Source organism: Gavialis gangeticus, unplaced genomic scaffold, assembly GCF_001723915.1.
Source record: "Gavialis gangeticus isolate Ggan-Ray unplaced genomic scaffold, GavGan_comp1, whole genome shotgun sequence".
Classification (NCBI taxonomy): Eukaryota; Metazoa; Chordata; order Crocodylia; family Gavialidae; genus Gavialis; species Gavialis gangeticus.
This window is the reverse complement of record NW_017729022.1, coordinates 70,949,511-70,973,781: the sequence shown is the minus strand read 5'-3', so window position 1 is coordinate 70,973,781 and position 24,271 is coordinate 70,949,511. Positions and strand designations below refer to the sequence as shown.

Here is a 24,271-nt window from a genome sequence, read left to right as displayed (position 1 = left end):
GAAGACTCAGTAAAACAATGCCTAATTTGATACTTAGAAATGTCCATGGTCACTAAAAATGCAAGATTACTCATCTGGTCCCCCAAAGTATCTAGCAGCTCATTCTTTTTTAGTGAAGTATTCTGGAAAACTTTCTACTCTGTTTGCTTCAGAATGCCAAGTGATTTTAAAAATAAATACACACATATTAGCAAGGCAGGTTTTGAAATTATGAATGAAATCTCAACAATTTCTGGCTCCTCCTCCTCTAATCTCACCCGGAGCTACTTTTCTAATTGCTCTGAAAGAAAGCAACATATTAGAAAGTTTCCTGTGAATCAGAAATTACAAGGAAAAACTGCCACAAACCTATGTCAAGAAATAGCAAAATTAGCAAAAAACAGAAAGCTGTGAGGTCCCTAGCTCTAACTGGCATTCGCAGAGCTTCCAGGCTCCTGCTCCAGTACCAGGAGTAGAGCCTTAGTTAGAACAGAACTTGCAGGGTTTTTAGGTACTGACCCTGGATGGTCTACAATTGTTGTCTAGCCCAGGAGCTGTGTTCTCCTGGGATCCCAACATTAGGGTTGTGCCCCTTTCATGACTGCCCCAGAGCTACAGACATAGGCAATACAGAGTCCTCAGTATAGGCAGTGGAAGGCCGGGGCTAACGGGGCTTAATCCCCTCAAACATGGGCAGCCTGGGCACGTGCTATGGGCAGCTGCAGCAGTAGGGGAGGGGCATGCACAGAGACGGATAAGCAGCTGAAGACTGCAGGCAACTGGGAGCTCAACCTGGCTGTGTGCGGAGCAGCACCCAGCAAGTAAATGTGTAGATAAGAAGGGGCGCGGGGTGGGAAGGGGTGTGGAGGGGGCAGATTGAGGCCCCTGTGGAGTGGGGGGGGTGAATGGGGCCCCAGGATGAGTCATTAGATTCTTGCTACCTGGGCAGCTCGTTCAGGGGTGCAGGGTGGGCTCCCACCACTGTCCCCTGGGAGCAGGCACAGGGTATACATGCCCCCCAATCCGTGCTGTGCACAGGATGGAGATAGGGTGCTGCTGTGGGCTACGCTCCGCACCCCACTAATGGTGCCACAGCAACTGTGCAACATCATGCATCTCCCACTGCCAGGAAGGCAGAGCAGCCAGCATGCAGGAGGCGCGTGGCATCATGCTGCTCCCGGGGCACTGGCAGTGGGGTGCAGACCCTAGCCTGTAGTGGCAGCCCGCCTCCACCCAGGACATAGATTGGGGGACACATGCTCCCTGTGCCTGCCCTGGGGGTGCACGCAGCAGCAGGAGCCCCCTACACCCCTGGATGAGCTGTCTGGGCTCTGAATGTCCCATGACCCAGCTCAGCCCCTGCCCATCTCAGTCCCATTCCCTCCCTCACTGCGGGGCCCTTGATCTGCCTCCCCCCACACCCCTTCCCACGACAGGCTTACTTGCGGGGGGGAGGGGGGGAGGCTTGTGTGTGCACACTTGCATGCGCGTGCACTCAACCCCCACAAAACATCTTTTCTTCCTCTGCCTATGGTCCTCAGTCCTGAAGCAGTTCCTGCTGAACCTTGTTTTGGATTCACCAAAAAATTCATTGAACACTAGATGTTTCAAGAGAATATTTTTACCCTGCTGAGACTCACTGTTTGCTGATTAAATAGTTTCATGTGAATGATCTATTGTGCTAATAGTCTGAGTCAGATATGATGAAGCAAGTTAGAGGTGGAAAAAAGAGCTACAAACCGTCTATTAGGTAATAATTTAAATCCATTCACCAAGGCAGTTTGGAGTATTTTTAGTCTAATGTAAAGATAGCAAAAAAATATATAAACAACTGCACAAGTGAGATAAAGCTCTGGCTATTATAAAGCAGATGAGCTGCTAAAGTTGTGGCAGTACTGATATCCTGAATGCTGTAACTATAAGAGGAATGGGAGGGAGGAAATAGCCTAGTTGGAAGTGCAGGTAAACAGGAAGGATAGCAAAGAGATAGTGGAAGAGATTGTTGAGGAGAGAACAAAGAATTTGGGAAACAGGATGCTTTGGTCGTGTGTGTGACACAGCATTGTTTTTGTGAACAAGATGAAATGTGAGTTATCTGCAACTGTTTCCTCATGTCTGTTACCTCATGGTGTAAGCCCAATCTAGAATGCTTTTGATTTTGCTCAGTCAGACTGCACCAAACATGGCTTGCTTTTGCAACCTGTTCAGAAAAGTTCAGGGGCCTAAGTAAAGGGTGACAGTGTTTATCATATATTGCAAGCATCTCATGAGGAGTATAACATACAAATATTGTATTTATCTCAAGCTTTAAAATGTGAAGCTACTTTCAAAATGATACCACACACCTGAGTTAAATACCTCAAGGCCAAGAAACACTGCTAAAGATATTATTTGTTTAAATCATTATTATGCAATAAAGTTATCACAATTAAACTATGCAAGATCCTAAATTCTTACCCAGAAAAGAATGAAAATTCTCTGTATTTGGCCTCAGGATAAAATATGCTAATTTTTGCCAATAAGTCCATTTTTTTGCAGTGCATGGAGGAATATGATGCATCAGGACTACACACTGGAGGTGTACCCTCATTTGGTGTTCTCACTACATGTTTGCATGATGGCTAACATTTTGAGATCTCCAAGTCTTCCTATAAAACAAATAATTAAGAATAACATTAATGCAAGATATCTGCTCCCTATTCATTCCTTTAATAGCCTTTTTGATTTATCAGCAGTGAGCTACTCTGATGCATGCATGTTAACTGCACAGGTGACACTACATTAACTGCATGGTAAATTCTTTCCCTCTGATCCTCACTGCCACACATCTGCATTTGCAAAGACCTGCATTTTGCTTATTGGCTTCTATTCTACCCAGGAGAGCACATAAAACACCAGCAAACTCTCCCTATGCCTGAAGAAGTGTGTTTGTGCCTGCAAGCTTGCAAAGAACAATTTTTCCAACTATTTGGTTGGAATAATAAAAGATATCACATCTACCTAAAGAACCTTGTCTGTAAAAACAAAAAAGAATCAGCTACACAAAGCAGTTCATGCTGTACATTTTAAAGCCAAACTATGGAGTCTTAAATTGTATTTCTTGAATTTATTTTAGAGTAGACAGTACTTGTAACTATAAAAAGAAAAAAAAATGCTCCAAGTACCAACATTTAGAATTATAATTTTAAACCTATGGAAGCAGGCTTTTATATAAGAAATACTTAATGACCTTAACTGTGGCACTAGTACTATGATATGGTTGTGTCATCATGGGAAGCTTACATAGCAGTTCATCCATTCGTATGACCTAGCTGCTTGTTCCCTGATATGTGCAGTACCAGCATAGGCAACATCCTCAGAAGCCAGTTTTTTGTAAAGTAGTAATCCAGCTTTTCTGCACAGAAACTAATGCAAGCTTAAGGAAACCCTGTTATCAAGACTTATACTGAGTTCCATGCCATGGCAGCTAGACTATCAAAATACATGTTTTTTGTCTGCATACTGAGTATACGTAGGGATGTTTGGATTCCATGAATAATTTCTTATTCATATTTCAGTGAATCACCAAGCTATTTAGCAGTTACATTTTAATAAACGCAGATATTGTTATTCTGTTGAGTGGGCAACAACAGTGCCCTTACATTGCGTAGAACATAGAATATAGAAATCCTGCCTCTAGTGGCTCACAGTATACATTTTGTCTTTTGCTTTTCCTTATAAGAATATGCCTATGAATGGGCTCTAAGTAGTCTGGGACCACTTACTGTGCTATTACCAACAAACAAAGGCTTCAGAGGAGTTAATGTAAGTACAGGGAATTGTGGTTGGAGGGGGTGTTTGTTTGTTTGTTATCCTTTGCCTGAAAATCAGATTTCAAATTCCATAGGCAATTATAGCTATCAGGGAATAAAAACTTTTTCCAGTGGAGTTAGTGCTCTTCATACCAATCAAGGAGTCAAAATAATATTGCTTTGATACTTGAAAAAGATTCAAAGGTCTTTATTTATGTATTTATTTATTTTGATTTGGGCCATGATGCAATGCTACTTTAAAACTTTATGTTTTGTTTGTATATACTTTACGTATGTTTTGTATACACAGCTACTTGCAATAAAAAATTAAAAATTAAGGCCACACTTTTCCAAAATGGATGCCTCAGGTTAGGCATTTATGTAAGGCTTATCCAAAAGCAATATTTAAAATACAACATTTTTAACCAAAATAATTTGATTCATGTTAATGAAAAATGTTTCATTACTTATTAACAGACTATTTACCTTAACATTGTTTCAAACTGAACTTTTTCAGGTGGGGTGGGCAGGGGGTGGGGAAGGAGCTTCTCCCCTTTTAGTCTCTCCTCAGTTCCCCTGACTCAGACAAGCCAGGGCAATAAGAAGGGGAGCAAAACACAATAATTAAGATCCAAACTGTTCTCATTACTTTGGAAAATAAATATTTGGAAGGAAATAGAAGTCTGTCAAAGGGAAAAGACACATTCAATGAGCTCTACCCTGGCATCAATATTTGGGTGCCTAGTAAGTGGCCTGATTTTCAAAGCACTGAGCATCAGCAACTTCCACTCAAGTCAGTGGGATACTCACGTGCTTACTGTTTACCATGGGTGTAAGGGTGTGATCTACCCCACCTAAGCCAATAGAAGGGCTTCCATTGATTTCTATGGGTCTTGGATCACACCCTATACATTCATTTCAGAACATATATTGTTTGCATCCCACTTGGTTAATTTAGCATACAATCTGTTGCAAAACTGGAAACAACATTAATTCGTCATTTTTTAATATAGGCTGTAATATATTGAAATAAATCACTATTGTGTTCCTTTATCTTCTAGATAAACGATCTTCTCAGCAACAAGGAGAAAGCCCAGTACTTTGCAAAACTCCATATAATTGCTGGTCAGCTGGGCACCAATGACTTGAATAATACAAATACAATTTATACTTTGACTGGAAAGTCAGGGGAGATATTAAAGGGTGACAAAGTAAGAGCACCTCTAGATTTTGATATTAAAATAGCATCTGCGCATCTCCTCCATATTTATGGAGCTTTTAATTTCATAAGGAAAATGTCAGTCATACCATCTGAGTCAACATGTTGCAGACTGTGAGCTGGCTAGCTCAGGGATGCTCAACCCTTGGCCTGGGGGCTAGATCTGGCCCCTGGAGCTGTGTCATCCAGCCCACTGGGCTCCCCAAGGGTCTAGAAATTTGGCACTGGGGGAGCAGTGGCAGTGTTAATTGCCGCTTCCCTGCTGCCAAATGCCTTGGGAGGCCAGTGTAGCCCTGTGTGGGGCTAAGACTGCACGGAGTGGGGCACAACCCCACAAGGTATCGGCATAGGCGGAGGAAGGGGGAGCTAACAGGGTTCAGACTCCCCAAATGCAGGGTAGCAGATATGGCAGTAGGGCAGCCCAGCCACAGACTGCTGCAGCAGGGGGGAAGCAGCACACACACTCAGATACCCTGTGCAGCCAGGATCACAGATGGCCCAGCAGGCAGGTAAGTTTCTTTTTATCTGCTTTCTTTATGACTGCCTGGGCTCAGGGGCAGGGCAGATCAAGACCCTTACAGTGCAGGAGGGAATGGGATAGGAGTAGGGGTGAATCATTCACATCTGCCCCTGCCCTGCTCCCTGCTGCAATATGGGGATTGGCACCACAATCCAGCCTGGTCAGAGCCCCATTCACCCGGGCCAGACTGTGGGACAATCGGAGCCCAGCAGCTTCTCTGAGGTGCGACACCAGGGAGCCAAGTAGTGTGGTGCAGCACCATGTGCCTTGCTGCCCAGCCCACCCAGCAACAGGACGCACATGGCACCGTGTCGCTTTCAAAGATGGTAGCAAGTGCAGAGGCAGGAAGCAGGCAGAGCCCAGCTCACAGCTGCACCCTGCCCTTGGCCCATGCAAAGATTGGGGGGCCATATGCCCCCCTCTTGGCTCTCCGCCACTGCATTTCTGTAGGAGCTCCCAAGCTGTGTCAGGCTGTTTCTGGGGGTGACTTGGAGAGGGGTAGAGTAGCTGTGGGTGTCCCAGGGGTTCTGTCCCCTCCTGACCCTTGGCTCCATGCCCCCCAGGTGGTGCAGGGACAGGGTCGGTGTAGGAGGCAGCTGGTGGTGGGGCAGGGAGGGGGAGGGTGGATTCGTGGGGGCCACTGGTGCTGGACAACGACCCTGGGTACAGGGGGAGGGGTGGCCGCATAGGCACAGCAGGCTCCAGCTCTGATCCCCATCCTGGGCCCGGCTCTGCTCTGTTCCCTCCCAGTCCCTGCCTGGTTCCAGCCCCAATTCCAGACCCACTCCCTCCCCACCATGGCCCTTTCCCCTCCCCCCACAGACTTTCCCACAGTGGGAAGCATGTGCATATGTATGTGCATGCTCAGCCCCCTGCCTCCCCTCAAATATGTCTCCCTCCACCTATGGGTATGGTCCATGGACCAGCCCTATGCCATGCATCCATCCTACAGGAATAATAAGTTGAGCGCCACTGGGCTACTGTAAGCATTACTGTACAATAGCCACAGTCCCAATACTGCAGAGAGTCTTGGTGAAATTCAGGTTGCACTGAAGTCAGTGGCAAAGCTCCCATTAACTTCCTTGCAAACAGAAATTCACCATTACACTTCTAGTAAGCTGAATGGATGATAAATAGGCTTTTATGTATTAGAAATGGTGTTTTCATTTTAGAAAAATCATCCTAAACACAGGGGTGTACCTTGGCCTGCACAGCATGCAACCTTCTGCCTCAAGAATGGGGACACTGCAAGAATCTAAGTCAATAGTATGAAAAATAAAGTGGCACACTCACTTGGTGATGGAAGCTAAGTATAAGCCTCAGCATGTAAGAGCAGCTAGAGGTCATATTGCTGAACCCTGTGACCTACTGGGTCACAACCAGCCCCCAAGGTAAAGCTCATCCACAATGAGTTATCCATATAAATAATATAGGTCTGGATTTTTTTTTAAAGAGGTATGCTAAAATTCATCTACTAACTAATGTGGAATGAAACCAGGGATGACTTGACTCCATAGCTGAACAGTTGTCACTGTTTTCAATGCAGTACACTTACCCATAACCTTTTTAAGAGCAGGTAGTGCTATTCACAAGCAGCTAATGCTCACTGAATAACTTAAGCCTGTGTGATGACTCAAAGCTAGTTTTCCTTATTTATTTCACTAGTCAGAGTCACCTCAGAAAATATATATATATAATTTTAAATGAAGAGTTGTTCCATTTATAACAGGAAAACACAAGTGTAGCCTATCGTTTCAGAGTTTCCTGCAGACTTCAGTACAAAGCATGATCAGCAACATTTTGGCTTTTTTTTAAATAGCTACACAATAAAAGGAAATGATTTATATGCCCCTAAGGTTACTTGAGTTTATCCATTAGCTTCAATCACATTGTAAATTGTTTCCTGGCAGATTTTTATTAGTCCAAACCATCAGAGTTGTATTAGTGTAAAATTAGATTTTTCCTCTTACCATAAAGCTAATACTGTTCACCATTCTTTTGTCTATTCTGCACTTTGCTGTCTGGTAAACAAGTAATACAGTACGCTGAAGTCACTGGGAGCCTTTCCTTTCCTTTGCTGAGCTTTGGATAAGGCCTGAACTTCCAGATTTAATGGTCCAGGTGATGGCCCTGGATGCACTGTATTGATATAGACCAGGGGTGTCCAGCTTCTACTACACACTGCATAGACCAAATGCCCCCAGGTCACATACAATGCTGTGGGGACAGCCCCCCTGCTACATTGCATGCACAACACCTCCCCCCAGTGCACTGTGCCACATGCCCCCGCACACTGCATGCCCCTTTTACTGCACTGTGCCTGTACCCCCATACCATGCCTTGTGCCCCACCCAACTGTACTGCATCACACCACACCCTGTCATGTGTATCCCCATCCCCTTCCCTATGATTCTCTGGTGTGCTGCAGCTGCATTGGCACTATCATGACACATAGGGTGCCTGGGTTGCCCAAGCCCCCTGGCTGCAGGCTTTCTAAGGTCTGGGATGCCCCATCCAGCTGCCAGAGGTGGGCTCAGGCAAAAGAAGCAAAAGGATGGAGGGGGAACCCAGAGACTCCAGTGGCAGCTGCTGGAGAGAGATGGAAGGAATGGTGGCTAGTCTAGGGACAAGGGGCTGCTTTTAACATTCCCATGGTTAGATGTGGCCTGTGGGCTGCCAAGTGAATGGCCCTGGTATAGACCATAAAGCATGCATATTCTCATTGAATTTCAAATGCAAAAGCTCCCAGGAAAAGGGATTCAAGGAATTCAATATCTATTGTCTGATTTGTTTTAGGACAATCAATTAAAAATTAGACTCCAGGGGGGTAAGAAGAAAGGAAAAATCTTACAGGGGGATCTAATTGCTTCCAATGGAATTTTGCACATTATTGACAAGGCCATGGACAATGTTGAACCAACGTTTGAGAACACTAAAGAGGTGAGGCCTAATATACACAGGTGTTAACTACAGGACTTCCCATTTAAATTACTTTTCAATGAATACAGTGCTCATGAAACATGCCTTATTGACAACAACTGTACTAGTTTCCTCACTGTATCCTGCCATTGTGCTTCAACCCTGACCCTGGCACACAACTTTCAAAGTGAAAGGGGACAGGCAGTTACCATGCCATTCAGATATTTACTTCTCTATTACATGACCCATAAAGTGGTTGGATGTAATGGTGATCTGACTTGTAGATTCCTTTCCACTGGAAAATGGACTAAAACAACCAATTCATTTAACAGAGCAGCCATTAGATGGTAGAGATTTTAGGATAATTGCCAACCTAAATATATTCAAACCAGTAATCAAAATATTAAAAGCATAGAGTCTGAAAAGTGACTGATGGTTTTGGGTCCCTTCATTTTTTAGTGCCCAGCCTCAGTTGCTTTCTTGAGGCAGCTTTTCCTGTGTGACCTTATGGCCAACTACTTAATTTATCTGCCCCTCACTTCCTCATTTGGGAAACACGGATAATGCTACTTCCTTTTTTCAACCCTTTGCGTGCTTTGACGATATAGAATGTAATTCTTTAGAGTAGCGGTCATATCTTACTATATGAAGTACAATCCCTACTAAAATTGGGATCCCAATCTCATTCAAAGCCTCTAGATGCCATTGCAACACAAACAGTATATAAAAAGAGCAAATATACTCAAGTCCTTAATGACTAAGATCAGCAGTCAGCAGCTCATATAAGCCATGCACCGTAACAACCCAGCTCTGGTCCAATATGGGGTAAGGGACGTCGGCTGCACCTCAGCAGTGGGTGTCTTCACCTGTGCCCAAGCTGGGGTCAGGCAGCTGGGAGCTAAACTCACATTGCCACCACTTCACTTTACCTCCACTCCCCAGCTGCAGTGTGGGTACAGCTTCTAGCTGGTGGGGAACTGAGCCAGGGACAGGCAGCTGGAAGTTGCATCAACACTGCCACCACTTATCCCTTCCCCCTTCCCCTATTCCATCTCCTAGCTGTAGCACCACCAAGAAGGGACAGCAGTGCTGATGAGCTTCCAGCTGCCTGGCCCTGGTATAGTTCACCACCAGCTTGAAGGTGCACCCACACCACAGCTGGAGGGGAGCAGGGATGCAGGGCACAAGAAAAGCAGCAGTAATGTGCAGAGCCTCCAGCTGCCTAGCCCCAACCCAGGCGCAGACACAGACAAAGCCCTCCAGCTCCATGGGCTGGATCCAGTGGCTCTGCAGGCTGGATGCAGCCCACAGACATTATGTTGCCAACCCATGACTAAGATAGGTCCAATATTTATAAACACTGGTTCATCAGATCCTCTGATGAATATATCTTCTGTCTGTTTAGTGACTTTGTTCTTTAATTTAAATGTAATTCAATATAAATATTAAACAAATATTCTTTTAGGAAACCATAATGTCAGTGCTTCGAGACAATGGGAAATGCAGCCGATTTAGATCCTTATTGGAGGTAAGAGCCTAGAAAAGGAATTCTATAAACCTATTTTTAATGTACAAAACTGGTATATAATTTCTTTTTTTTTCCCTTTCTTAAAAAAACCTAAAAAAACCCCCCAAAAACCACACCTGCAGAAGACTACCCTGGCATTTGCTTTAGAACAGGATGGTGGACCTTATACAGTCTTTGTTCCAAGTAACAATGCTTTGGATAACATGCAAGATGGAGCTCTAGACTATCTCCTTTCTGCAGAGGTAATCATCTTAACCCAAATCAATACTTTATATTCTAGAATAATGTAACTTTGATACAGATACATCTAAATTTTTATGCTCCAGGTCTTAACTAACCTTTAACTATTAGGTGTCCCATTTTCTAATACGGGAAACAGATTATTGCACACCTGTCTACAGCATGGGGTTTTTGTAGCTTCCTCAGAGATAGCTGACCATTATCAGAGACAGAAGTTTGAACTGAATGGACCATTGGTCTGACCCAGCATTGCATCCACATGGAAAAGGGACATCAACACAAGAGGGATTCTTTGCATATGTATGTTGCTGAGAACCTATGGGCAGCTTGAAACATACAGCAAATAAAGACCCACCCCACCCCCAAAAATGAAGTGAAAGTGAACGCATGAAAATTCAGACTAGATGAGTAGAACTGTTAGGCTAGGGTGCATGCCATGAGGACAGTATCATTTAGGTTCCTGATCTTCCCAGGGCTCAATTAATTGATAAAATTATTCCTTTCCTGTTGATATCATTGTAATACAGATGAATTTTGTGTTATTTCTTATTTTGGTTTTAAGAATAGTCCTTCCTTCATTTGTGCAGGGTTCACGGAAGCTTTTGGAGCTCATTCGCTACCACATCATCTCCTACACTCAGGTAAGTGAGATTGATTTGCTCTCCTATCCTACAGATACTCTACATATCTCTAGAAAAGCATTATTTTGGCCTTCCAGAATGATTTCAAACATTCTTCATCATTGAAACCAAAGGTCTTTCTAAGCAAGGCTGCATTAAACTAAGGCTATGTCTCCCCTGCAAAAAAAAAGAAAAAGGAAAATAAGGTGCATCTCTACAGAGATTGCTAACCAGTGCAAGGGGTTGTAACCTCAGTGTGTAGGATTAACCTCAACTAACTATCCCAAAGTAAAAATTCTCTGTGTTTTGTTTCCATTAGCATTGTGATATACACTTCAGTGTAAAAAATAATATTTTTGCTATGAAAAACATAGCTCAAGTGAAAGCAGAATATGGACCTGAAACTTCTTAGCTATTCTATTGATGCCTCAGAATGTAACAGTATTGACTCTACACAGAGAACAGGAATAAAATGTAGGAAAAAACTTATTTTTGTCACTACAATAAGCAAATGCAATTCTGTACTTCTATTAAGATTGTTACCTGCCTAGTTTTAAATCAGGAGTGGATTTGTCAATATCAAAACAAGTTTCCTAGCTTTTTATTACTTTTTTTACCAGAGTCAAAAGGGAAGAAAGTAGAGTCCAAGGATGGGGGATCATCCTAGTACTTGTCTGGATCATTGGCAGAAGGGGTAGATTGCAACTGAGATCCACTAGCTTTTCCTTATAATGTATTTTCTTATTTTTGTTGACAATCTGTTTCTAACTCCTTAACACTTCTGCTTGTTGCAGCTGGAGGTAGCCAGCCTCATCTCAATAGAACGCGTCAGGAGCATGGCTAACCAATTCATCTATTTTAACACAAGCAGCAACGTGAGTCAAAAATACATGAACCTTTCCTGATGAACTTTCCTCTCTCTGATCTAGCCATCGAGGTACTTTCAACACAAAAAGAAAAACAGTGAACCTCTCAGGAGCAGAAGCAAAGAAATTCCTCACTGAAGTGAATGGGAAATTCACAGAACACTAATCCCAGCTCTATTTAGGAAAGATAGATGCATAATGTATCTAGACTGGTTTGTCAGAAAAGCCTCTAGTATGTGTTTTTCCCCCACTAACTACAAATTGTAGTTTTCTATTTCTACTACAAATTGCAGTAATCTATTTTCCTAGATTAGGCAGGACCTGAATGAGGAATCATTCTAGTCTACAGTGATTCCTCATTCAGGTCCTGCCTAATCTAGGAAACTGGTGCATTTTAAATCATGTTCACTAACATCTTTTAATTAGCATTAACCCACTCAGGATCTAGCATAGAAGTGCTTAACACCTTAAATAACATTTTCACTTGTCCTAGTGAACCCAAGCAACACATTTTAAAAGCATTAATTAGGCACTTCATTAACTCATTTAAAGCATACCTCTTTCCCTTCTTTAAACATACTCTTAGTTTCAATAGACAATCAGACAGATCTCCATCAAATTCAAAGGACATTTATAGGAATAGGAGCAAAGTAAAACTTACTTTGAACCCCAGATTTTGGCCCACTGAGAGCCAATTACTCAGAAAAAAACTTTATTTATGGTAAGAATTCAGATTGGGGCATCAAGATATGTCTTCTCCCATTCAACTTGCCTGGAACCCAGAAATGAGGCAGGGAGGTCACTTTGGGGAGAGCCCTGCCACCACTCATGGTCTGTCCCAAGTTCTGCCCCAGAGCAGGTACCCTACCTCGTTTCCCAGTTTGGCATTTGCGGAGTGGTGGCGGCAGCAAGTGAATGGGGCATGCTCACAAGCTGCATCCACAGGAAGGCCAGGGAAGCAGTACAAATGTAATCAGAGGCCATTTGAAGTGGAAACAACAATAATGATCAAGCCTATGCAACTTGTAAAAGTCTGCAACCTTTGGAAAATCTCCAGAATTAGTGATGGCAAATATTTCAATTCAAGATACACTTTTTAAATTAGTGAGCTGTAGATAAGTCAATTGAAACATGGTTGTTTGTGTATGGCATTTTTTCAAAAAATTATCTGAGGTACTTTTAATAAGTGGAGCTAACTGCTGTATTGAACTTCTTTCTATTGTTAACGTGTATTAGCCAAGTTTTTGCCTTAGGGGGAAAAAACTAGATTTATATACTTTATTTGGAAAAAGCAGATGAGTTCAAAGGCTGAGCAGATATCAAGGTGCCCGAATGAAACTATAGAGTTCTACCTCTGGCTCTTATGCCACGGTATTCAGTGGCCTTGGAGGGAAAAATGAGAAAAAGTGTGAAATGTCCATCTGTAAAATGTATAACATCTGTAAAATGGAAATAACACTATGGACCCAACACAGTGACTTCTGCTGTCAAAAAAAACCAGACTTCCACCATTTTAATGATTATTAATCAGGCCCTTAGTTAGCAACTTCGCAGAAGACCTGTGAGAATTAACCAATCAAGCTCAGATGCTGCTATTAGATGTATAAGAAAGACATCAAGGAAAAGGTGTAATATATGTACATATGTCATCTATTAGAAGAGAAAGAGAAGACTAGGTCTTGTTTTCCTAATTGATAACCTAACAATTTTTAAAAGTAATGACAATAAAATATGCTGGGGTAGTGGTATCAATAGTTTTCAAAGATTATCTGAAATCCTTTCATTCTGCAGGGACAAATCTTGGTGAATGGTGAAGAAATGGAAGAAACAGATATCGTTGCAAAAAATGGTCGAATTTACACGCTTGCAGGTGTTCTTACCCCTCCCTCAATTGTTCCTATTCTGCCTCACAGATGTGATGAAGAAAGAAGTGAAATTAAAATGGTAAGGAAAGTCAGTACAAAACTTTAATTAGTAAACATGCTTGCAACTTCAATCTCCTCTTTAGAGCAATATTAAAAAAGCAGCAAAAAAAATGGTAACATTTTGGATACCAATTCATTCATGAAATGCACCAACCCTGTTAACAGTACAGCATGTAAGCAGAATATTCACTTGAACAGGTACCTCACCTGGACATCCCATCCAGTTTCTACAGCAACCATGTATAACTAGTTATCTTAAAGTCAAGTCAGATTCCCCACCACAGTATTCCACTTATGTATACCAATATGTGGCTACTTGTTGTTCCCTTGGCAACCATTTAAAAATCAACATTTTCCTTTTAACCAGTTATGCAGAAAATACAGTAGGCAAATAAAGAGCATGGATTTTTTTTTTCAGTCTTACTTTAGAGTTTCTTAAGAGATAATAAATGCATATTTTCAATAATTGAGTTCCACCCAGCATGTTCATGATCAAAAGCATATTACATATTATAAACTAAGTAGCAATCAGATGCCATTGCTGATAAGAGTGCCTGTCAGATTGAACTTACCCTTTGCAATAAATGTGGCTCCGATTATCCAGTATGTGAACATATGCAAGTACATATCCGAGCCAATAAAATTTCTGGCACAGTGAAGATACACTGATGTAAACCAATTACAGTTTAATTTAAAATAATCCAGAAACAAAACTCTGTAATAGAACTTCAATTGAACTGGATAGGCTCAAATTTTACTGAAGGAAACAACAAGAGTTGATGATAAAAGGTTGTTATTGCCATGGCTAATGGCTAAGTTCCATGTGCTCTCTCTAATCATAAACCTGGCAAAGCTCCAACAGCAATTTCTGGTATGAACACTGAGCAACACCTAACAAACATTAGCATTTCGAATCTTTTAAAAGAAACCTGAATAGTGGTCACTTCCTGTATTGATCAGTGCACTCATTCAAAAGAGAGGCAATTTAAAGATAGAGGGGAAGTAAGATCTAAAAGACTCTTGTTATCTGCATAAAAGAAAAAAGTAAAGTTACTTACATCTGTTGGCTGTTAAATTTTTCATGAAGGATTTATGATATAACTTGTTATATAAGATTTTAATTAGGAAACAGAGCGCTGGTCCAGGAGTCATAATATCTGCCTAAATGCCAAAATGTATTTGGACCTGGATTCTGTTCTTGTTCTGCCACCAACTTGTTGCTTATCTCCAACTCCTAGTGCATTGTCTTGACTTTCTGTAAAACAATAATAATGATCTTTTTAAAGTGCTTTGTAGATACTAGAACTGCCATAGATAGCAACAATATCTGTGCATTCCTACATGCCCTATAATAGTTACCATGTATGAATTCTGGTCTGGTAAGTATCCCAGGCTTCAAAATAATTCATATGACTTGCTGTGACATTCCACTACAATTCCAGTCACAAAGTGGCATCCTTTAACAACGTAAGAGACAAACCAAGTCAATGAGTCCTGTTCTCTCCGAAATTTTTGGAAATGTGTAGGTTATACAAATTGAAGGCACTGTCAGTATCAAACAAAGGCATATTTGTCCAAGTCTAGGTTTGTAACAATGGCAAAATTATGTAAACTGAGAGTGAGCAAACAGGAAACTTTGCATGATGCTGGACAGTGGGAAAATCCACCATAGAGAACTAAATGTTTTAAAGAATTATGAGCCAAATATTTGCAAATGTCTTTAGGTAGCAAAAGACGTAAATAGACACCTTTTGAGATTAAAAACCCCTAAACAAGTTAGGAATCTTACTAGGTTAGAAAGTTTATAAACCCTATTTAGATGTTTAGCTGCATCTTTAGATGTTTAAGTAATTTTGTAAATCTGTCTATAATTCTTTGGAACATGCAGTTCTCACAAGTAGTATTAAATTTTCCATTATCCAGTACATAAGTACCTTTGTAAGTCTGGGACTGTGTTCCTGTGTGCAGAGTACAATATCTGCAGCAGATAAATCCAAATCATAGAAACACTTTAGGGCTTGAGACTCAGTTGAAAAAAAATTAATAAAATTGCTACGGTCTCCAGTGATACATCTGAGGGCAAATTTACTGCAATTCAGGCTCTTTATATTTAGTGTCTTCCACAACCATTTGGACTGGCACTCGGTGATTATTCTAATTTCTCTGAAACTGCAGTGACATTAGCAATTATGAATAATGTAGCCACAAAAAGACAACTGCCAAATCATCCCCAAGCTTTGACAAACTCCAGAGCCACACTCCAGAGGTGTTTTCAGATGCCACCTTTGTAGGACTACTCCTCTTGAAAGCTGTCTCCTAGTTCTAAAGTATAATTGCCCCCCAGTAATAAATAATCTGCCATTGCCCCCCAGTAGTAAATAAGCCATTTGTGACAGTAAGCCAAAAGGTGAAGAGTGTGGGTGAATATACTTGTATTTTGGCAGGGTGCAAGAATGATACGGATGCAGAGAAAATATTTTTCTCTGTTTACACTGTTTATATGCAACAGATCTCAAGGGGGTTATCTAAGGTTGTCTTCCTAAGAGTTACATAAGATACCATCGTAGAGAGTGAAATACACAGATTGAGCCAGATCCCATTCTGTTGTAAATGCCATATACTTCCACAAACTTCAATGAATTGCACCAGTTCATCACACCAGCTGAGGCTCCACATGCATTTACGTGTGTGAGTGACAGAGAGAAAATATATACATGCTCACCACTTCCCACTGCAACCTAGATAAAAGTCGAAACAACCCAGCTCCAGTCTGACACAGGCTGGGTGGCTTTTCCTGTGCCAACACTGGGGCCAGACAGTAGGCAGTTGTTCCCATGTCACCACTGCTTCTCCTAGCCTCCTCATTCCCTGGCTGCACTGTAGGTGTAGCTTCCAGTCAGTGGGGAGCTCAGCCAAAACCAAGCATCCGCACACTGTATCCAGGCTGTAGGTGGGAATGTGAATTGGTAAGAATGAATGACAGTCCAAAGGAACCCTGATGAGGTAGGAGTTGCAGTTCCATGAGCCATGATAAGTTAATGAAGACAGACAAAAAGAATGAAAACTCCTGAAGATGTATAGTGCAGATCTGCTGTGAATGAGTTTCCCATCATTATTATCACCTTCCTAAAATGTGATTGTGTTGTACTGTCTCTATCCAGGGTCCCTGTGTAAAATGTTCAATGGTCTATAGGAGCACTTGTCCAGGGAACTCAAAGCCTATAGTAAGTGACTTTCCCATTGTAAGAAAGAGATGACTGTATTATTTAAACTTCTGTTAGTCTACAGTTTTCTGAGCATTGTGTGTCTGATCCACTTTTCCTGTGCAGTCAAGTCAATTTACTTTGTAGGAAATGTCTTGTATCTATAACTCCTGACTCTATCTTGGGCATCAGAAAATTGAAATGGGGTAGTACTATGTTGCAGGAATGCTGTTTTAACTTTTAAGTAAGATAAGGGAAAGAAGAGTTGCTACAAAAATTGCTCTGAGAATTTAGATACAAAAAATATGAAGTTACATTAACATTACACTAGACCCAAAGCTGCCAAAGTTTCTCCTTTCCCTAACACACCCCAAAATTAACATTTTGCCACTTCCTCCCCCAAATTTAGGCCTATAGGCCCCACTTGTTAGCATACGCACACAATTGCTAGCCTCTATCTGGGCCTTCCCCTACAGTTACCCATATCACAACATGACTGAGTGGTTGTGTAGGAAAGGTGCAGGTAAGGAGCTGGTTAAATGGACATATGTTTTAGGATAAACAGAAAACTTATCTGTGTCACCTCTGAGAGCACAGGCATTTTGGCTGCAAATTTCTCCATATAAAAGACTTGGGTATGGCTATGAAGTGATTTGGTTACTACCATTCACCAATATTTATTGTATATGAGACAGACAGTTATATATTATAGTAAAGATTCCAAAAGTCAAGAAGATTAATAGTTTACTAGAATTCAAAATATCTTTGAAATATCAAAAGGAACGATGAAAAAAACCCCACAACTAACATTGAGATATTTCACATTGTTCTGTTAAAATATTCTCTAATGTTTTGATTGTATTGAAGTACTGAATGTCTGGGTGGAAATACTAATGTTTTTGATTTACTCATGTTCTAGTCTTTATCAAAAGGCAGATGCGTTTATGAAACCCTGAGCAATCTAGCAACTGGCTGTGCTAGATACTGCAATGTAACAGTAAAGGTAAAGAGTTATATATAGTTTGCTATGGTGGGATATATTTAGAATTAGCCATTTTTCTTTGCTAACTTAATTTTTGCAGCTGAATATTATCTGAAGGTCTTCACAGCACATACTTAACCAGCAGGTGGTTTAGAAAAGAATTTCCATAGTTCTTAGAGCAAAAGAATCAACTATATTTAGCTCTTCTGCTGATACTTTCCCTTGCATTACATTAAAGAATGCCTTTTCATTCTCTGTGTTTATATCAACTGTATAAATGAGGTGTTGCAGCTGTTACACATGACTGTTCAGGGCTTTTTTGTGGTAAGACTCAAGTTTTTCTTTCATTTACATTTCAAACACCCAACATTTTTCATTATTTCATATGGCTGCATCCATGAAGGACTGTGCAGTGTGATAATTAGCAATACTGGTCAAATACATTTTATTAAAGATTTCACAGTGCACTGTACACCAGGTGCAGCCTCACCAGTGCCAGAGTGGGAGAATCATTCCCCTTTATTTGCAAGTGATGCTCCTATTAAAGGCTAACAGCATGTCTACACTGTCTCCATGCTAAGTCCAGGAGCACTGCCAAGAAACAGACCCTTGGCACTCATCTTGCTCAGCACATACCAAACTCCAGAAATTAGACAGCATAATCTGTTTGGCATGGTCTTGAGCAGGAGCTGTACTCAGGCTGTCTTAGGCCCACCTTTTTGTTTTTGGTCACCCCATCCATGGCCCTACCAAGTCCCAGGAGCTCCTGGTCAACCTCCTCCTGGCCCTGGCCAAGCGGCCCCTGTACTTGACGAAGAAGGAGGCTCTGGCCAGGAGGATGCCCAGGGACTGCAAGCCCACTTTGCTCTCACTTGTCCGTGCACATTTCCGGACAGAGCACCAGTGGGTGGCGTCCACCAGCTCCTTGGATACCTTTAAGGACCAGTGGGTGCAGCCCAAGGGGCTCTGCTCAGTGTCCCCCTCAGGTGCACTTCTTTTTACATTTTAACCCTTTGACCCACACAATGCTCCCACCCTGTTTTTGCCTTAGTTATCCCAAGCATTTTGCTGTGTTATTCATTCATTGGCCCCACACCGTAGGGGCCGCTACTTAGTTGGGTGGGCCTTAGGGCCCATGGCATTTGGGTAACACAACTAGATACACTGTCTTAGGTGCATCTCCTGCAGCTCACAAAGGATCATGTTGAACTGACCACACTGCCTGACTACACAGACCTGAACATGCACTCAGGAGAAGTAAGTGAGCAGGGTGGGCTTCCTCATGGTACTACCCACATCACCATAGAAACAGTAGTTTTGGCAGACCAGCTGCATCTAAATGCTGGTGTGTGTGGCTCCATGCTAACCACAGAGCAGGGCTATGATGAAAGTGCACAGTCTGGGTCTGAATGCTTTGATATGTCCCTCCAAGTATTCAGATGAGCAATTAAAGGTTTATATAGTTCATACCATGCAGCAATATTTATTTTATTTCACAGGAACCTAAATGTTGCAAAGGCTTTTATGGTTCAGATTGCAGTCAATGTCCTGGAGGTTTTTCCAAGCCCTGCTCAGGAAATGGACAGGTAAACAAAAGCACTGGCAGCATACTGCACAACGTATACGGTAGAGACTGGCTGAGCCAGGGGAGTCTCCAGAGTCCCCTGAGCTCACAGTACACAAAAATATGACAGCACTTTGAGAAGTGTATGGTCAACTTATTGTCTCTATCTAGCAACCCAGTGATACAGGGAGAAAAAAGATGGTGGAACCCTCTAGTCTTCTAAGACGGGGCTGTCCAACTTCTGAGAGTTCAGAGGCTGCATATTCATCCAGGCATCCTCAGGCCTCCATGCTGTGCCTGTATCCCCCTCCCCCCCACCCCACACACACACACTACATTGCACTGTACCCAATGGACACCCTGCAAGCCACCCTCAGGCTGCAGGCTCCCTGAGCCCCACAGGCCACAAGGCCCCACCTCACTCTACTCTCAGTGGCAGAGGGAGGAAGCAAAAGCTGGAGGAGGGGGGTGAGGGGGAGCCCAGAGAACCTGGCAATAAGCAGCTAGAAATCCCAGCAGCAGCAGCATAAGCAACGAGGGGAATGGCAACCAGATGGGAAGCCCAGGGGTCATGAATTAAGCCCTCACAGGCTACATGTTTTCCACAGACCATAAGTTGGACAGCCTCATTGGTGGACCTAGGATTTTGGAAGGGGCGGGGGTGCAGTAAAGCATCACTGTCTTCATGTGCACCCATATTGGGGTGCAGTAAATTAACTAACTCCACTGTTGAATAGTACTGCCCAGGACAAGTACAATCCTATGGCAGAGTCATTTAGTGTGCCACAATGCACGTGTAGATGGTGACCAGGGCTGGCTGGGGCACGAGGGTGCTACTGCCGCCTGGCCCTGCACAGTAGCACCCTCTTGACCCAGCCAGCCCCTCCGCTACTTGATACTGTGATTGGAAGCCTGGGGCCAACCCCCGAATCCCCTGACAGCCCGGATCTGCTCCACCCTGACCCAAACAGTTGCGGTCCCAGGCGCACTTGTATATACTGCACCCAAGAGCAGCTGACTCTAGCACAAACTGTGCTAGAGTTTATTGAGCTAAGCTAATTGCATGTGTAGATACACCCCCATATTCCTTACATTTTAAAAGAGTAATTACATCATAATACATATAAGCCTACATCAGTTATGCAACAACTTCTTCAGAGAGATTTATTTTAACAGTTGGATATAAATCTTATGTTTTATCTTGCAGTGTGTGGATGGAATGAAAGGAAATGGAACTTGTATTTGTGCTGTTGGATTTCAAGGATCACACTGTCAGTTCTGTTCCAACCCTGATAAATATGGACCTCAGTGTGACAAAAGTAAGCATGGCAGCATCTGATGAAGTTAACCTAAGTTTACAAAAGCGTCTGCTCTATATAGATCTTATTATAAGGTGCATATATATCTACCCTGCCGTCAGCATCTCATCCACCACAGTGGACAAGACAGTGTCTTGAGGTTTAACACAGTGTCTTGAGGTTTATTTGTACTACAGTGGTCACTAGTCGATACTGATATGGTGTTTTTGGAGGATGGTAGAGCTAGGGAATAGCCACATTAAGTGCCATCTAAGACAACTACTTGGGGGGGTGAATTATTGTATCCAAGGAAACTGGAACAGGAGTGCTCACCGTCTTGAACTTACTGCATCTAGTTATTGACAAAGGACCTGTCCAAAGCCCATTGATGAGAATCTGTCCACTGCCTTCAATTTCACTGGGATTTTGATCAAGCTTATTAACCAACCCATTTCAGTTAAATAGGTCAGCATCCTTATAGGACAAGGACCTGACTTGTAAAAGCTTCCCCACAGCACTGGGTGGTTTTGTTTGATCTATTTAATCATTCAAATGCTTTTGTGAAGATCTGTCATGGCAATTTAAAGATGTGTGCTATAAAAATATATTACTGAATATATATATTAACTATATAATTATTATACAAAATATTGTGGCTGACAATACACAGAAGGTGGTTAAAAAGGATATGTATTTGCTAAATAAATGTCTAAAAGAATGTTGCTCAAAAGGCGTGAATTTAAAGAGACGGGGGTAGATTTTAGGGCAGGGTGAGGAAGGAACAACATGAAATGCATCAAGAATGTCACATAGGGACATATGCCTTCTACAAATATTTAACTTCATATTCTTCCCCCGCCCCATCTATAGAATGTCCATGTATGTATGGGAAATGTAATAACAGAATAGACAGCGAAGGGGGCTGTCTGCCTGGATCATGCAGAAGTGGATATATTGGGAAATTCTGTGATAAGCATGTCATCCCATGTCAGCCTTTTGTGCAGTTTTGTCATGCACAGGCAACTTGTCAGCTCAGCGATGGCATCAGGAGGTAAGTCCATTGTTTACCTGTAGCTAGCATTAGTTGTGGTGCAGTACTATGCTAATCTTATAGTTCAACTTGAATTTTCTGTTTCAAGATAACACTACATAGTACTGCACAAAAACATTAACTATTATAAGAATACCATGGGATAAATAAGTACTTCTATTTTATAGAATGAGAAACTGAGGCAGAAGAGTAAAATGACCTGCTCAAGGCCACAAAGTGAGTCAGCTGCAGACAAGGGATAAGCTTTCAGCAATTATCAATTTCTAGTTCTATACTCATTTCTATATAGATTTTTATAGACATTAGGGCTGGAAGGGACACTGGAAGATCATTGAGTCCAGCTCCGTGCCCCAGGGGCAGGAAGTCAGCAGGGATCATAAGATCCCAGCAAGATAAGCATCCAGATGTCTCTTGAAGGTGTTCAAAGTAGGTGCTTGAACCGCCTCTGGTGGCAGGCTATTCCAAACCTTGGGGGCTCGGACACTAAAGAAGTTCTTCCTTATGTCCAGCCTGAAATGGTCATGGAGGAGTTTGTGACCATTCAACCTTGTCATCCCTTGGGGAGGTCTGGTGAACAGATGATCCCCCAGATCCTGGTAGGCACCCCTGATAAACTTACAGGTGGCCACCAGATCACCCCTGAACCTGTGTTTTTCCAGGCTGAAGAGTCCCATGGCTCTCAGCCTCTCTTCATAATGTCTGTTTTCCTGACCTCTGATCATGTGCATGGCTCTCCTTTGTACCCTCTCAAGCTTCTCCACATCTGTTTTGAATTGTGAAGCCCAAAACTGGTCGCAGTACTTTAGCTGTGGCCTCACCAAGGCTGAGCTCATACCCAGCTTAACAGATCCAAAGATCAAGGAGCATGAACTTGCAGAATTATTAAAGGAGGCAATATTTTGAAGTGTCTATGTTACTTAGGAACCTAAGTCTTTTGTTTTTTCCTTCCCCCAATGTGTCTAAGTATGCTGAAAGTCAGTAAACCATGAATGCATCTGTAGAGCAACTAGAGCTACATACCTTAATGAGACTTGGGTACATCCACATGTAATTGAATCATGCTGAAACACCCAAGTGAGTTTTAATCCAGCTAGCCCAGGCAACAGTAGCAAGGAAGTTACCACAGCATGCATAGGTACCAGCTTTTATTTTTGCTAGGGGGCGGGGGAGAGGTGCTCAAATAATGGACATGTGGAAAGCTTTATGTAATTTAGATTACATCCCTCTTCCTAACGGGGGCCAGGCCCCTCAGACCCCCAGGTACTTGGCTCTTCTGACCACATGAGCTTCAGAGCAGACTATGCAGGCCCAGAATCCTGGCTAAATACTCAGGCAGGCAGAACACAGTCCTGCTGTTGCCAGCTTAGGTATGTGTAGATGCATCGCAGTCACCTCACTGCAGATCAGGCAATCACTTTAGAAAATGGAGTTCAGCACTTTTGAACATATTGTCCCTACAACAGGATATGTCTCTAGGGTTAGTAGTGACACCATCCAGTGGCAGAACTACCCCCTGCCTTGTCTAGTCTCCCCAAGTTTCTCCAAGCTAACATGTGACCTTTCCTGTCATGCCTTGATGAAATAATATTATAAAGTTAGAGAAAGTGCCATTGGGAGCCTCAGGAGCCTCTATTCCTCCTTGTTTCTCTCCTTCTCTGTGCCTTAGGTGGTTGCCTCTGTCTATCGACCCCTATGACAAGGGACAGACATTACACATAAACCAATTTAAATGATCAGAAACTGGTTTAAATCCGTAACAAAACAGATGTTCAGTGCACATAAAGCAGTTTGAAAATGGCTGGAACCAGTTTGAGATAAACCTGGTTGAATGTAGTATCAGACTTAACTGATTTGGCTCAAACTGGGGGTCGGACCTGATGATCTGTTTAGGTCCCTTCCAACCCTAAGCACTATGAAACCAGTTTATTCAATATCAGTCCCAGACCCCTTGCTGATTTAAGATAAACCAGACTCCCCCAGCATCCCAGCATGCTCTCTGGGCTGGGTGGGGCTTTCTGCTATACAGCAGGGCTGGTCTCTCCCCTCTGCTCCCTGGATAGAGCTCCAGCAGACTACAGGCATCTGTCTGGCTTCTCCCTGCTAAGCAGGGATTATTCCCCCCACCCCTCTGCTTTACACAGAAACCTCTCAGCATTGGCTAGCAGACCATATGCTGGCTACAGTCTGTGCTGTGGGAGACACAGGCAGAAAGGCTTTTTGGAGCTAATCAACAGGTAGCTGGTAATGTCCTTCCTTAGAAAAGCTGTTTAAGAGCTTGAAGTAATGGAGAAAGGCTTTGTTTTCTTAATGGGTTGATAAACACAGAGTTAAGGATGATAAACATTCCCTGCTGGGGGGGGACTCCCTCCCTAATCATAGCATCCTGCCAGGCCTGGCCACACACCCCTCACCTCAGTACTGTCAAAGAGAAGGGAAGTCTGCTTCAGTGCCCCCCAGGTTCTAGCCCAAGTCATTGCAGCCATGTGCCTGAATATTTTCATAGTTTCCTGGTTTCATACTTTCATACTTTCATACTTTCTAGGGTCAGAAGGGACCTGAGCAGATC

The 24,271-nt window shown here is 42.6% G+C and overlaps 1 protein-coding gene and 1 long non-coding RNA gene across 3 annotated transcripts in view; one reads left to right on the top strand and one right to left on the bottom strand.

The window, feature by feature from the left end:
- LOC109296121 overlaps positions 1–24,271 on the bottom strand; it is a 637,130-nt gene that overhangs the window by 102,134 nt on the left and 510,725 nt on the right. The window lies entirely within an intron of this gene.
- Positions 1–24,271, top strand: part of STAB2 (stabilin 2) — a 166,554-nt gene that overhangs the window by 38,330 nt on the left and 103,953 nt on the right. The window contains exons 11-23 of one of the 2 annotated variants that reach the window (XM_019515339.1): positions 3,701–3,783; positions 4,832–4,981; positions 8,306–8,449; positions 9,894–9,956; positions 10,079–10,198; positions 10,784–10,837; positions 11,611–11,691; positions 13,474–13,626; positions 16,769–16,831; positions 17,730–17,813; positions 19,292–19,378; positions 20,564–20,675; positions 21,525–21,705. In XM_019515339.1, coding sequence (XP_019370884.1) covers positions 3,701–3,783; positions 4,832–4,981; positions 8,306–8,449; positions 9,894–9,956; positions 10,079–10,198; positions 10,784–10,837; positions 11,611–11,691; positions 13,474–13,626; positions 16,769–16,831; positions 17,730–17,813; positions 19,292–19,378; positions 20,564–20,675; positions 21,525–21,705 — 1,375 coding nt within the window. The remainder of the gene's footprint in view (positions 1–3,700; positions 3,784–4,831; positions 4,982–8,305; positions 8,450–9,893; positions 9,957–10,078; positions 10,199–10,783; positions 10,838–11,610; positions 11,692–13,473; positions 13,627–16,768; positions 16,832–17,729; positions 17,814–19,291; positions 19,379–20,563; positions 20,676–21,524; positions 21,706–24,271) is intronic. The other variant, XM_019515340.1, reaches the window with a different exon arrangement.